Source organism: Nannobrachium achirus, assembly GCF_963921795.1.
Source record: "Nannobrachium achirus genome assembly, chromosome: 23".
NCBI classification, from domain to species: Eukaryota; Metazoa; Chordata; class Actinopteri; order Myctophiformes; family Myctophidae; genus Nannobrachium; species Nannobrachium achirus.
The window spans coordinates 28,591,042-28,606,731 of record NC_137830.1 but is presented as its reverse complement, the minus strand read 5'-3'; the positions used below and the strand labels follow the sequence as shown (position 1 = coordinate 28,606,731).

The following is a 15,690-nucleotide window of genomic DNA, read 5'->3' as shown; positions in this document are numbered from 1 at the left end:
AAGTATAGTACGATAAGCCTCTGACTCTGAGATGCAGTGGAGTAGAAGTAAAAGAAAAAGTAGCCTACTGAAAATTGGAAGTAGGCCTACTCCACACTCCAGTAAAGTACAGCAGTCGTAAATGTACTTGTGGGCCCCGGACCAGACGTTGACAAACAGTAACCACGTGGACCACGTGGAGGAGGAGAGCAAACTCCAATTCCCATCATGCATTTCGTTATCCAACATGGCTGCGCCCTGGCATCGGCGTGTGTGTAAACATGTTTAGACTAATGGATGAATAAATACATAAATACATGTTTTCTTAGAACAGTTTCGTTGCACGTTGGATCTACGGAACATTTGATCAACCCCGAAGCAACCCGTCTGAAAAATGAAGAACAAATCCAAGTCGTCCTATCACAAATCTGAGAACACTTACAGGGTGAATATGCATCCCCTTTAACATGTTAGCATGCTGCTAACAGCTCATCTAGAGTAATCTGGTAGCTCGAGTTTAGTAGTTTTATTTATTATTATTAGTAATATGGGTGATAATAGGGTCTTCCAAACAGTAAAACACACTGCACTGTTTGAACTAAGTGGACCATTTTCATTTGTATCATCTCAGAATTAAATATCAAGCAGCATTAGCTAAACTTAAATGATCACAAAGTTGAAAAAGTATGTCTGTTTTGATACAGTGAGCTGTATAAGATAAATCTTAACTACATCACTGTAGTATAAACTGTACATTCATTATAATCTAAAACATATTATTACATACATTATACATACATGCATATATGTTTATAGTAATGAATAATAATGGATAATGCTTTTGCCAGTTTCTCACTTTTGCTGAAAGGCTTGCCAATGTCAACATCAATGTGATCCATCGCATTGACAGAACTGGTGCTTATGCTGAGGTAAGGAGAATACCGTGTCTCATGTATGCCAATATATTTATCATTACTCTTGAATACATAATACATAGGTCATAATGGTTTGTTTCCTATCACAGGAGGTCGAAACCTACTTCTCAGAAGCACTGACAAAATGGAAAGACCTCAACTTGACAGAGCATTTTGGTATGTATAAGACAAAGGACACACATTATTCCTTAACGACTGCTTATGGACAACAACGTCCTCCAAATTGTGACAAGCAGCATTTTAGTCTCTACCCATGACCGCATGTGAAAGATGAGTCCTAAATCTGCAAGAATGCATTTATTATTCAAGGTTCAAGGTTGTACTTTATTGTTATGTCTTTTGTACAGGTACATATTAGAGTAAAACTTGTTTTGTTTGGCATCCTTCAGACAATGCAGTGGTATGGGTATGGGTTAGGGTTAGGGTTAGGGTTAGGGTTCTAAAATAACATCAAACAATATAATAACAGCAAACCACATCTAAAAAATTATAATAATCTAAAAGGGGTAATAATGATAATAAGACAAGTCATAGAAAGATGAGAAACGAAAGAGTGCAAAAGAGCAACGAGAAAAGAAAAGAGCATCCTCAAATGTACATGTGCATAATCTTTGGCATATTCTATACGCCCAACAGCATATTTTTCCAGTAGTTGCTACTGTACTGTACTTAACTTTTTTTGTAAACATCTTCACAGTATGTGCTATGTGCAACAGGTTAGTAGTATATTCAGTATAGTATATTCAACTTCACACTAATATACATTTATGTACAGTAGGTGCAATTCAACTTCACAGTATCTCTTTATTATATGTTACAATATAACTAGTACATCTGCAGTGGTTGGAGGTAAGTAAGTAAGTCTCAATACGTTATAATTGCCCTCTATAACTAAAATGTAAAATGAAAAACGGCTATGGAATGTTATCAGCATGTCCTAATAATAAACAACTTAATATTTTCAAACATTTCTTCTCCTTAGCGAACTTCTTGAAAGAAGTGTCCAACAAGTGCCAGTCGTTCAACCTGCTGGTGTTCCACCAGAAGTCTGTGGTGGAGAGTCTGAAGACCCACCTGGCGGTGAAGAACAGCATGGCCTTCCAGCCTCTACTGGAGTAAGCAGGGGCGTCACAAGGGAGGGGGGGGGGAATTGGGACTGAGTTACTAGGGCCCAAGGTGGAGGGGCCTTGATTATTGTATGCTTTAGTTATTGAAAAATAGCAGATATACAAGCTCACAGCGAGGCACCGAGTGCCTCTGTATTAACTCATTTAGTGCCACCCCTTTCACCACTAGAGGGCGCCCAGTGGCCATAGAAAATCCCATAGAGATATGCTGGTATATGCAGAAGCCCTGCAGCCATGACTTGCCTGAACACTTTCCTTTGTGCATGTACAGGAAGAGGATGAAGTTAGCTTGAAGTTAGCTATTGGCTACCAAGCATTTTAGAAGCCTTATTTTCGTCAACTTAGCCATGATTAAACCTTGCACACCTCATGCATGGGAAAAAAACAGAGAAGAATGAGCTCTAAAAAATCCAATGCAATCCTGGATTGCATTGGAGTGGATTTGTGCAGTTTGTTCAAAGCTTTCAAACAAAAAAAGCCGATTGGAAATCCGTTCAGGCATTCTTGAGATAATCGCCATTATGTTTTACATGTTATGTAAACAAACATGGCTGCCCTGTATGTTAGATGGGGTTGTATGGGGGTGGAACATGCAAAATCGCGATTGAAATCATGTTCACTAGATTTGATGGGGTCCAAAAAAAAAAATTCAAAAAAAAATTTTTCAATTTTTTTTTTTTTTTTTTTTTTAATATCCCGAACTAGTTCGGGATAGGCACTCTGGGATGCGATAATATATCCCGAACTAATTCGGGATAGGCACTCAATGAGTTAAGTCATACAGTGCCGCCGGCCACAAGGGGCGCTAGAGTGCCAGAAATTTCTCCATAGACCTTCGCTCTAGCTTCCGTCGACACTGTCCCAAGTGCCTTGGGATTTCACTCCAGCCAATGCTATGGGAGACGAGAGGAGGAAGCTAGCTGACACGTAGCCAAAATGCTAACCCATTTAGAAGCCCAATCTAAAGCTATTTCAGGCGCAAAAAACTTTTTCTTTGGGTCTGGGAACACAATCCGGAGAAAATCCTGTCTAAAGATGTGATTTATCATTGGAGTGGGCGGCGCGATGCGGCCGTTAGCGCGACTACGGCCCGTGGATGGCCGAGTCTAAGTCCCGGCCATGGATGGAAATTTAGACCGTGGCTTCGTTGAGGCCTCCGATTAAATAATTCATTTTATTAAATATCCCGAACTAGTTCGGGATAGGCACCCTGGCATACGTCGCGCCGCCGACAGTATATATTGAGTTTTTTTTGGGGGGGCTCTAAACTTTATTTTAAACCATTTTCAATGGAATAAATCGTCGGACCATCTAGCGTCTCTCGTTGGCTAGCGCTGGACGAGCAAGGACCACCCACGTTGCTCCAAGCAGCTCGGGGTAAGTAAAATAGCAAATAAAATATTGTATTGGATTGAAATAAAGCCGAACTTGTTCGGGATAGGCACTGTAAGAGTTAAGAAATATATTTACACTCTCAACAATGGTGTTAGATTAAAAATACATTAAAACAGAAAACTATTACTACTATAGAAAAAATACTAACCAAATATACAACAAAAATGTTAGTTCAAGGGTTCCAGAGGGTCTCCAGTTAAATTATTGATAATTTACCCTCTCCGAGTTAAATTAACACCAAGGATTTTATAGTGTAGAATAGATGGGGTTCCCAGAAATAAACATTGTGTCACATCACATGGAGGTCTGTGGTCTAATGCATATCAAACTGGGCAATCTACAAGCTCTCAATGTGTCTTTGACACATTGTGAGCTTGTAATTCGTCTATTTTCGGTTATTGTTTTAAGATTGAAGATTAGAGATTTTATTTAGCTTTAATCCATGTACGTTCCTCTCAACATCTCCTTTCCCATTTTCAGCCTTGTGGTCCAACTGGCCCGGGACCTGCAGACTGACTTCTACCCACACTTCCCAGACTTCTTTGTCCTGATCACCTCCATCCTGGAGACACCAGACACAGAGGTGCTAGAGTGGTCCTTCACCGCGCTCTCCTACCTCTACAAGTACCTGTGGAGGCTCATGGTTAAAGACATGGATAACATGTACCGGTGAGAAGCCACACCTAGTTTCATGAAAAATAATCTTTTTCGTTTCATCTTTAGTTTTTTGAGCGGTGCTCCTGGAAGGAACTAAGCTCTGACATTTTTTTTTATTTTTTTTCGTGACGAGAAGTGTGGCCTACATCTGGCCTACATCTTGGCATAAAGTGCTCAAAGTGTGTTGTACCGTACGCCTAGGGTTACATTGGCCAAGCTTCACAGGACGCTTAAGGAAATGAACTCATAAAAGGCACCACTCACTTCACTTCACTCTTTTTATCATTGGAAGGAAAAATATGCATTGGTTGTTCTTCTCTTTGTAGTTTGTACAGCACACTGTTGGCCCACAAGAAGGATCACATTCGCAAGTTTGCAGCGGAGAGTTTCTCCTTTTTGATGAGAAAGGTGAGTCATGGGTTAAGGGTTATATAGTATGTACTAGCTAAAAATACAAATGCATAATCATATCTGAGATCAAGTAGATGACATCTATTGGTTCTTTCATATGTGAATTGTGCATTGATCCTCCATCTCCCCATGTCAGATTAATGAGCCACTGCTATGTTTGTTCTTGTATCTTGTACTCCTCAATTTGCTCAGATTCTGATTGGCAACTCCCCGGTCAACTGGCTAGAATTCTTGCTCCTAGCTCAACTAATGAGCACGAGTGTGAGGTTACGCTGACCTTCGCTAGCACTATCACTTTGGGTGCTGTGTTGTTTAGAGGCTTCTCAATATGTGAATAAAATGTGGGGTAATTCGGACGATATGTTTGTTTTGGCATTTAAAAAAAAAATATATAAAATAGGCCCTTCTTGCAAACTTGCTAAATTGTAGGCAGTAAGTATGGAATATAAAAAATCTGTATGATACACATGATCCCAGAGATGACATGCATGTAGTGATCTGAGTAGTAGAAAAAAGTCTGTGGTTTGAAGAGAGAGGGAAAAGAAGAAAAGTCTAAGTGGGCAGAAATGTGAATGGCCTATATGAGGAGTTAAACCATGATTCAAGGACCCCAGGGGAAAAAAGAAATTTTATTCTATGACCTACGTTTAAAAGGGTTACAGACCAAAAACATAAAGTGGGCTGGTATAGCGCCACCATGAGGCCAATTTTGTTCTACTAACATTTGATCCGTTTCATCATCACCCAGGTCTCAGATTTTGATGGCCTGCTGAACGTGGTGTTCTCAGACCTGGAGGAGCACCCTGAGAAGGCTGACGGTGCAGGGCAGCTGCTGTTTGAGATGTGCAGGGGAGTCTGCCACATGTTCCACTCATGTGCCTCCACTGTGAGTAGGAATAACTTCCAGAAAAAAGCTCCACATTTTGCAATAGAGTCCCAAAATCCTGACGTCACTCGTTCATGCCCTGGGTCCTGGAAGTTTTTCTCTATGGAGAATAACATTGGGTCATTATTTAGAGTCGTCTCATATAAGCATTGTGGTCCAAAAATAAACAAACTGTCTCAGCGATATTGTCAGGGAAGTGGCTCTGTGTAGTTTACGAAAGTCAGTCACTCATATTTGATACAGTGTGGTTCTTACGAAAATGAAACTAATTCAGCAGCAGTAACATTAGCGTTTTCTCACCGTCAGTTGATTGTTCATATCCATATAAACCAAACCGCCGCGTTCATTTGTTTATTTTTGGAACACAGTTGTTATTTGACGCAATATGAAAAAAAGTCTATGGGAAATCTGAATGGGAGGAAAAAACACGACCCAGCTAGGATGTGTAAATAACGTCAAACTTTGGTGCTCTATAATAGTTATCTTAATTAATCTGCTTGACATCGGATGACATGTCTCGCTCTGATCTCTGCCACTGTCTGTCCATCCGTGTCTTCCATCCCTCTCCTTCCAGGCGTTTCCGGTGGCCCTGAGGAAGCTGGGTCCTGCTACCTGTCCGGGGGTCTCCCTACCCTGGGACGCCGTCAGGGACGCCCTGGATCAAATGGCCCAGGTTGCCACCCAGCACGTGTACAGAGAAAACTTCCTAGTGTTGTGGGAGTCTCTACAGGTAATGCCCAGAGTAGGACCAGACCAGAGTCTCTTCCCGTTGGACTGTGAGGCACGCATTTAATGGAGAAGAGAATGGAAGAATTATAATCTATTATCATTGTCTCCACCAGCCGAAGGCTGAGGGAGAGTATGTTTTCCCCTCCGTCCGTGTGTCCGTCCGTGCGTCCGTCCGTCCGTCCGTGCGTCCTCGCAGTTTGTGAGCGCCAAATCTCAGTCGCCGTTGGCCCGGTCGCTGCCAAAGTGAGCACACACATTCCCTGGATGCCAATCTAGAACCTCTGCCCTAAATTTTTCAAATGGGCCTTTTCTAGCGCCAACTAGTGGCCGATGTTTGCTAAACACATTTCTGTGCACTACTCTTACAGATTTTGTCCAAAAATCCTACAAATCGGTAGGCAATATCTCGACAGTCATGTGATCGACATGGATCTGTCCGATTTTGCATATTCCATCCTGATTGGCTAAGATTGGCTTCCAAAGTTTGTGGGATTGAGCCGTTTTGAACAAAATGCCTCAAATCACAAACGCAAAGTGCAATTATCATGAAATCGCGCACACACGTTCCCACTAGGCCGAGGACGAAATGCCACTTAATTTTTTTTAATCAGCCTCATGGTGGCGCTATAACAGCCCGATTTGTGGTTTTACCTATAACTCCACCGATCAGTTTCAAACTTTGTAAGCGCACTCCCTAGAGGCTAAGGATAAACCTTTGCCCTGCATTTTTCACATCAGCCTTTTATAGCACCACCTTTGAGCCGACTTATGTAAAACAATTTTTTTGGATATTACTCCTTGAGATTTTATCCAAAAATCATGCAAATCGGTACACAGTATCTCTATAGTCATGTGATCAAGTCCGATCCGTCTGATATTTCACATTCCATCCTGATTGGCTAATATTAGCTTCCAAAGTTTGCAGGATTGCTCCGTTTTTGAACAAAATGCCTCAAATCATCAACGCAGCTTGCGATTACCGTGACATTTGCCACACATATTCCCACTAGGTCAAGGAACAAATGCTACCTTTTTAACATTGTCCTTTTATAGCGCCACCAGCAGGTAGACTTTAGCAAAACACATTTTTGGAACACAATGCTTGAAATCATGCATGCAGCGTCGATTGCCATGAAAGATCTAAGGTGAAGAACATATGCCACCCTTTTTACATTGGCCTATTATACAGTAGCACCACCAGGACGCACGGCCTGGTGGAGACCTGTGCTCGGAAGAGCACTGCTTCTAGTTGTATTTGTGTTTGAGAAGCTCACTATAGCATTTGGCACAGATTACAACTGTGTTATATAGTCCCCCTCACTTGTCTTCAACCCTATATACTTCGATGGCCACTGTCCCCAGGGGGCTATACTTGTCTCGGCCCCCTCCTTTTTCCCTATGCACCAAATCTCTTCATGTTAGATCTGCTATTTTTGCCAAATGTTCGCCAATTTTCGCCAAATTCACCTATGATGACATGGCCAGAATAGGTACGCAAGGTTCATGTGGTTAACTGAGTTCTGTCGTTACTTCACACCATCTCAAGCTGTATCCGTTTCAAGGCCACAAAATAATGGCACTTTTGTTCTTGATATAATGGGGGCTGATGGAATTGTGTGTCCTCCCCGCCTTGCAGGCCAGTGTGGCAGAGGTCCTGGGTGTCTTAGGGACACAAGGAGAGCACGAGACCCAGGCGGCAGAGCAGCTGGAGAGGCTACTGTACATTGTCCACACCCTGGTGGCCCACAGGGATGGCGGAAAGGTCACCAAGCCTGAGTCTGTGTGCCAGGTAAGGTTAGGGGATGATGGACAGATTCCTCATAGTAGCATGAACGGTTTATAAAGGTTAATTTGTCACAATTCATTTGTGCTCTCCTCCCTCCTGCCTGCAGATGGTGTTGCAGCTGATCCCCAGTCCAGGCCTCTCCAGCTCCTGCTCACGTCTGCTGCTCCAGATCATCTCCTCTCTGCTCCTGGGAGAGAACATCTCCCTGTCCCCAGCACTGGTCCAGGAGGTCATCCAGCAGGTCTGTGTCAAATACGTGCGTGCGTGCGTGCGTGCGTGCGTGCGTGCGTGCGTGCGTGCGTGCGTGCGTGTGTGTGTGTGTGTGTGTGTGTGTGTGTGTGTGTGTGTGTGGGAGAGAGTTTGTGTGCTGCTGCATAAATTAATGAATGAATGATTTTATGTTTCGTGTCCGGCTGCCTTTCACAGCCTGCACAGGATTATTCAGACACAATTTAAAGAACATAGTTTCCAGTGCCGACATGCTGACACAAAAATAATAAACAAACTAAATAAATACAACATACTGTATATACTCTGATCAGAGAGAGGGAGAGAGAATGTAAGACAGACTTGAATGATAACTTAGACAAGGTAATATACAATACAAAAAACTCAAAGCTTAGGCGTAAGAACAAATTGGTATGATCCATCACACACAGTGCCACTACAGAATGTGTAAGCTGCATGTTTTCTTCTGTTCCAGGCTTTATGTATACAATTTGAAATTGCAAATGTATGGTTATCAAATCAATATTTAACTACGGTAAGTCATACAGTACATCATTGTCGGCTTTGTAGATTTTCACTACTTTTGTGCGACACTCTTGTATGATGATGTAGGGCATTCATTTATGGGAAAAAATGAAAAGTTGAAATATGGAGATCAGATAAGGTTTCTGCCCGACAGCAACGATATGTATGTTAAAGAGGTTGTGCCATAGTTTTGTACTTTTTCTGGTTTTCATGTGTCTAGGAGGTTGACAGTATTTCATTAGACCCCCTGGTGTGGTTGTTATGAGCAATTATGTATTCCCTTTGTATTTTGGGTTTCTTCCTCAAGGCTGCCACCTTGTGGGTCAAAAGTGCCGATCCAAAAACACATATAGAGTGACATCATATAATCATCCCCTCCCCTTTTACAACTCACCCAACACTGTGGGTGTGGCTAACTTCAGCACCACCCACCATGACAACCAGGCATACTTAATGAACTGGTGGGTGTGGCCACATAAAAACCTAATTTTAACTCTTTCTGTACACTTTTTTGGAAAAGATCTTCCTCCTAGTATAATCATAATACCTGATAATCATGTTTGGGGGGGGGATCATGGCACCCCATCTTTTAAAGAGAAGTTCTGTGCACGTTTATGCGTGTGTGTGCGTATGTGTGTTTAATGTATATATTTATGTATTTCTCTCCCGTCTGTGCTCTTGCCACCAGGTGTTTTCCAGCAGAATGGAACAGGAGCTTCTCCTAGAGTTCACCAAGGAGATGTTCTCAATGAATCAATTCGAACAGGTTCGAGATTCATTCTCTACATGAGTTTTTGGGGACAATACTTGATGCTTTAACAAAAACATGACTTGCTTGGATTAGTTGATGTCACTTGTTTTTCTTTTCAAGCTAAACATTTAATGAAAAAAAAATCACTACCTGCTGAATAGAGGGTATGCGTGTGACCTCATCATCATACCCGGAGGTTATGCGGGAACGCCTACTGAGTGGCAAAAGAATACTTTCTGGCCTTAACAGCCCATACTGTACTGTATATCCAAACAGAAAAGTCCTATCTGATTTCATTAAATGACTTTAAACTCACTTTGCCACTCGATTTGCCGTTCACTTTATGCATGCGCATACCCTCAATTGTTATTGCACGTGACACAAAAACACCTGGAACTCACTACTCTTTTTATCCCCCTTTTCCCCCCCCCTGTCACTCTCCGTAATTTCCCTCATGTCCGTGTCCTCCTCTTCATCCTCTTCCTCAGCTCTTCCTCCCCAGCCTGTTGAGGTGCACGGCAGGGCTGGTGGGCAGCGCTGACCCCCTGTCCCGCCACTCTGGTCTGGAGGTGTTGGTCAGTCTGATCTTGGCCAAGGCCCCTCCCCCCACAGACGGCTCCATGGCCTTCGAGACCTACCCCCTCCTCTTCACTAGAACGCCCGCAGGGTGAGATACAAAACACACACCTGGGATAACTTTGTATACCATAATCCTTACGAAACATCTTTTAAAGGACGGCAGTGGCTCAGGAGTAGAGTGGCCGGATGGGAACCGAGAGGTTCCCAGTTCAATCCCGGGCTCCCCCAGAGTTAGTGTAGAAGGGTCCTTGAGCAAGACTCTCTGGACCCCTAATTTCTCCCGATGAGCAGGTTGGTGCCATGCATGGTTTCCTCCGCCATCGGTGTGTGAATGTGTGTGTGTGTGAATGGGTGAATGCACAATCTCTGTAAAGCACTTTGAAAAAATATTTTTGGACCCCATTAAATCTAGTAAACATGATTTCAATCGCGATTTTACATGTTTCACCTCCATACAACCCCATCTTTCATACAGGGCAGCCATCTTTGTTTACATAACATGTAAAACATAGTGGCTGCTATCTCATGAATGCCTGAACGGATTTCCAATCGGATTTTTTTGTTTGAAAGCTGTGAAAATCCTGCACACACATGGTGCATGATCTGTGCATGGGCGTGCATGATCCGTGCACTATGAATTACATGGAAGTCTATGGAGACTTCTGGCAGGGAAACCTGAAAGACGGCATATTCAAAATGGCAGTAAATGAGTTAAGTTAAGGTAAATGTGTTAAGACGCGGAGCGGAGGTGGCATATCAACCTGAAGGGCTCCTATCACTCGATAATGACCGCTGAGCGAGGTGCTTATTGCACTTCCCGCTTTGTTACTTACTAAATAAATTAATACATTGACCTAAGTAAAAAATTAAAAAAACGAAATATTTCTTTGCTTACTGTGTAGTATAGTGTTGCACTGGTGTTGATCCAGTAGAATCCATATTTGGTTACTGCATTGTCTATTTCTCGCTTCAAATGTTTTCAAAAACATTCTTGAGAGCAACGTTTAGTTCTAAATGTTGCTGTGTGTTTGTTTACATGGCTGACATGTTGGATACGGCACAAGATTCACGCAGTTCAGCCTGAGTGCAGCAGGTGCTATTAGGCAGCGGTCTGTTATAGAGCGGAGCGGTCTGTTATCAAGGAATATCAGACCTCGGATTTCAGCGATTGACCAATCAGAATCAAGCATTCAAACAAGCCGTGCAATAATGTATGTTATCTGTAACACACAACTAGCATCTAGTCAACAACTGAAATAATATATGTTATCTGTAACACAACTAGCATCTAGTCAACAACTGCAATAATGTATGTTATCTGTAACACAACTAGCATCTAGTCAACAACTGCAATAATGCCGTTAGTAGCAGCAGATGGGGTGGAGTCTAGGGATGGGACAATAAGCGATATTATTGTTTATCGTGATAAAAAACACTCACGATAATCGTATTGTGGACGGAGATTACATTTATTGTGATATCGTCCTCCGCGTTGTGAGCTTGTAGATCTGCTGATTTTTGGCAAATGTTCTGCCCTAGGACAATGGATTTTGATTATCGCGATAATATCGTAAATCGCGATTTCTTTTGTCACAATAATCGCGATATGAAATGTTCATATCGTCCCATCCCTAGTGGAGTCTGAAGAAGTGAAATTTGACGTGGTGTGGTTTAGCTCTCTGATCCATGGTGGTTTCTCTTCCATGCAGGGCGTCATGCAGCATTGAGGCAGGCCCAGAGACAGAGGCCCGCTCCGTCCCAGAACAGGTGTTGTCTATGCTCAGCCTGCCCCAGGAGGACCAGCCCCTCACTGACCTGTCCCTGCCATGGGCAGCTCTGGTCCTTCTGCCCCACCTCAGGTACGCTCGCTCGCTCACGGTGCGTTTTAACGGCAGGCGACAGCCTGGTGTATTCTCCGGAAGTGCGTTATTTGTCTCTGGCAGTGCTTCTCAAACTTTGAAATCTGAAGGACTCCCCTTAACTTTGACAGTGTACAAATGGAACCAAATGGACCCGTCGGGGTCCATTTGGTTCCATTTGCATGCTGTCAGAGTTACAGACCTATAATGGTCAATTTAGACCCAAGAGAGTCCCTGAAATCCACTTTGAGAACCACTGGTCTATGGGACCCGGCAACTACTGGCGATAGCAGGCTAAGAGTCGTCCAAACACATGGGGAAAAAAATCATATTGTTTACCCAGTAGAGGACGTACGTTAATGACAGCAGGAACACCCGCTAGGAGATTTTTTTCGTTGTGAGATTGGAGATCTGTTTTGAAAAGATTTTTATACAGTACATGACGAACTTGTGAAATGGGACAACATTCTGCATAGCGAGTACTTTTACTTTTGGTACTTTGGCCAATACTTTTGCACTCTTACTCAATTACATGACAAACCCCAGACTTTTACTTGTAACAGAGTATTTCTCCATTGTGGTGTTGATACTTTTACCGAAGTAAAACATGTCAGTACTGCCACCACTGTCACACACAGAGCCATACACTCGAGCATTAACATTGCACACTCATGTCTCATTTCATGAACACCGATATGGATGTTGTTTGTCACAAATTGAGGCGTTTATGTCCAAAATGAAGACAATCCAAGCCCATATGTGTGGTGTAGTGATTAAATTGTATTTATGTTTTTGTATTTTAGACCACTGCCTTCCACTAGTGTGGTACCTGCTGTGACAGCCCTCCTCAATCACCTCATATGTGAGGTTGAGACAGAGAAGCTGGGAAAAGGTTTGTGCTTTTAGTTTTTATCCTTCGTCTTCTGTACAACGCAAACCGAACTCCTGCGTGTCCTGTTCGAAAATGGTAACAAAGATTATATAAGCTCGACACCGCCATGCTGTTCATGATGATGAATGCTCTTTAAATGATTCCGTTACTTTTACAAAACCCTGTCCCCTTCGTCGACTACCTTTTTCCACTGAGGAAAAAGCTATGATGACTAAAACTATTTTTGTCAACAAATAAAAACTAGACGAGGGAGGGACTAGTGGAGTAGAGATCCAGTAGAACTGAAAGACAAGTCAAATTTATGTTTGGTTGCGCTCGGGTGTCGCATTCTGAAAATAGCATGAGCTTGTTGATTGGCTATTTTCAGCATGCAACCAAGAGTAAAATGAGGCATTACGGTGCCATCAAGGCCCGGCAAAAAATCAACTGTCAACTACAATCTTATATTTAGTCGACTAAATTGTACTAAAACTAAAACATTTCAAATGACTAAAAGATCAATTTTATTCAAGAGCCCATGACTAAAACTAAATAAAATTGTGCAGTCAAACTTAACACTGGTTCCAGGGGTCCCCAGCTAATTGATAGTTGGCATTTGAATTAACACTGAGGATTTTACAGTGTAGACTGGGGTCTCAGAGATAAAAAAGAAATTACCAAATGGGGTCTGTGACCTAATGCATCAAACTGGGGGTTCATTGAAATTAAAAAAATGTTGACAATCACTGCTCCACACACTAATCATCTCCCACCACCTCCTCTCAGCTGGTCTGTTCCTGGCCAGACAGGCTCTCAGCTGTCTTCTAAACCTAGATGGTTCTGCTGAGCTCCTGTCTCTGGTCCCAGTAGACAAGGTCACTTCCATCCTAAAGTAAGTACTGCACTGTCTGTGTGTCTTTTGTGTGTACTGGGTGTTTTGATGCAACCTTAACAATGTAGAAGGTAGTTAACGTAGTAGTTAAAGTAGTTAACATTATTAGCTACATTAAGATTGTTATTACAGCATGTTAGATGCTAGGTTTTGACATTTACCTAGTATCTTAGGTTCTTCATAGGATTAAAGGGATAATTCACTCAAATTAGTTTTTTGTCATTTCCTCATCTACTCTGGCTTTTGTGAACACCCAGGACAGTTTTTAGGTTGCTTGATTCAGTATTTAGATATTTGATATTCATTTTATCAGACAACCCCTCCTCCTATACAAACGCAATGTAACTTCAAACTCCCTTTTAACCATGATTGATTAATCAAAAACATACTACCCTTGAGTCCTAATACATGAGGGGGTTGAGCTTTATAATAACTTTTTATATTTTCGGGTGAAAAATAAAAATAAATCTAAATACTGAATTGAGCAACTTATCGTCTGGGGTGTTCAGAAAAATGTGAGTGGATGATAAAATGACCCAACATTTTTTTAAAGTGAAATATCCCTTTGATTGTTTATCTTTGCAACCTAACTGTTGTGTGTAAGGGTTTGTCCATCATGTGAACTTTTGCGCTGGCGTCTCTTACACAGGACGTTCCCCGCAGACCTGTCGGCTCTGTTGCTAGCTGACCTCTATTACACCCGCCTCTCAGTCAGCGGACTCCAACAGCATCTGTCCCACTGTGCACTGCTGGAGCTGTACCAGATCCTGCACGCCAACATCTCCTCCAACATCTCCAAGGCAAGAACTTGTAGTATGATGAAGTAGCATGATGCGCTGTGAAATTATGAAAGTTTAAAAGAAATACAGAGATTATTTTAATGGGAAGGTGAGGGGACAAATCCCTGGTTATTTCACCAGTTGAGACCCCATATGAATAATGAACATAAATTATTATTCCACTATATACTTAGTTGAACGGAGTCCCCTTGGGCTCTATACACCCAATCTTAACATTTTTAAAAAAGTGTAAAAGAGTGGGTGATATTGTTTGTACAACATCCCATGTGTTGTCGTTAACGTGACATAAAAATAGAGGATATGGAAAAAGGCAAAGGAAACAAAGTCAGATAACAAGTCGTAATGTCAAAATCAAATACATACTGTGCATGGTCAAAATAGACTAGATCTGTCTCTTGTGCAAGTAGAGGGAACATCTACCAGCAAATATCAGGCATTTAAGTTTGTCCATGTTTTTGTTCCGTTCCCAGATCCGTCTGCTCTCTCTGAGGATCCTGAGTCACTTTCAAGCTGAACTTCCTGCACAGGCTGAGGTAGAACTCAAATGAAGAACATGTCTCTAAAAAAAAAAAAAAAAAACACATTAGAGGGTTACTGACTCGACAGCCTGACTTATGCTTAATTTATACTACATCGTATGACAGTGTCGCTCACGGAAAATAGCAGATCTACATTCTCACATTGCGTCATGATGGGACGCGTTGTGAGCTTGTAGAGATGTTATTTTCATGGCCTGACACCGTCAACACGATAAGGTATACAATCAGGCTTTTGCCTATTTATTAACAGTAGGGCAGGCTAAAATGCTAAACTCTGCATTGAAAGGAGCTTGGTTGTACTGTATACACAATATACTTAATGTGTATGTTTGTGTGTGGGTGCGCGTGCGTGTGTGTGTCCAGAGTGAGGAGCGCATGGAGGTTCTGCCTGTGTTCTCAGTGTGTCTGCACGCTGAGCTGGTGCCAGCCTCGGTGCAGGATTATAAAGAGAAGCTGCTTCACCTCCGGAAGCTGAGACACGACCTGGTTCAACCCTGTCTGCCTCAGGGGCCTCCTGGGGTCTTCCAACAGGTACACACAGCTCTAATCCTCAATTTTGGAGTTACTTGAGAGTTAGTTATTTTGGTTCCTAATTCTATCTATCAATCACTTGGTTGGTTGATTGATTGGTGGAAAACAGTCTCTGTTGTTTCTGTTTATTTCCTGAATAGATAATGGGATTACTCATACTGTTTTATATGTAAATGCAGTGAGTAAAATGTATTTATTCCTAATTCATAT

General features: G+C 42.2%; 1 protein-coding gene across 1 annotated transcript in view; it reads left to right on the top strand.

The window, feature by feature from the left end:
- Nucleotides 1-270: 270 nt before the first annotated feature.
- Nucleotides 271-15,690, top strand: part of utp20 (UTP20 small subunit processome component) — a 58,427-nt gene continuing 43,007 nt past the window's right edge. The window contains exons 1-18 of the mRNA XM_080753937.1: nucleotides 271-424; nucleotides 828-908; nucleotides 1,004-1,070; nucleotides 1,897-2,029; nucleotides 3,917-4,105; nucleotides 4,420-4,501; nucleotides 5,253-5,390; nucleotides 5,965-6,120; nucleotides 7,756-7,908; nucleotides 8,012-8,146; nucleotides 9,347-9,424; nucleotides 9,898-10,076; nucleotides 11,698-11,847; nucleotides 12,651-12,739; nucleotides 13,505-13,610; nucleotides 14,260-14,410; nucleotides 14,881-14,943; nucleotides 15,313-15,480. Coding sequence (XP_080610063.1) covers nucleotides 374-424; nucleotides 828-908; nucleotides 1,004-1,070; nucleotides 1,897-2,029; nucleotides 3,917-4,105; nucleotides 4,420-4,501; nucleotides 5,253-5,390; nucleotides 5,965-6,120; nucleotides 7,756-7,908; nucleotides 8,012-8,146; nucleotides 9,347-9,424; nucleotides 9,898-10,076; nucleotides 11,698-11,847; nucleotides 12,651-12,739; nucleotides 13,505-13,610; nucleotides 14,260-14,410; nucleotides 14,881-14,943; nucleotides 15,313-15,480 — 2,169 coding nt within the window. The 5' untranslated portion in view covers nucleotides 271-373. The remainder of the gene's footprint in view (nucleotides 425-827; nucleotides 909-1,003; nucleotides 1,071-1,896; nucleotides 2,030-3,916; nucleotides 4,106-4,419; nucleotides 4,502-5,252; nucleotides 5,391-5,964; nucleotides 6,121-7,755; nucleotides 7,909-8,011; nucleotides 8,147-9,346; nucleotides 9,425-9,897; nucleotides 10,077-11,697; nucleotides 11,848-12,650; nucleotides 12,740-13,504; nucleotides 13,611-14,259; nucleotides 14,411-14,880; nucleotides 14,944-15,312; nucleotides 15,481-15,690) is intronic.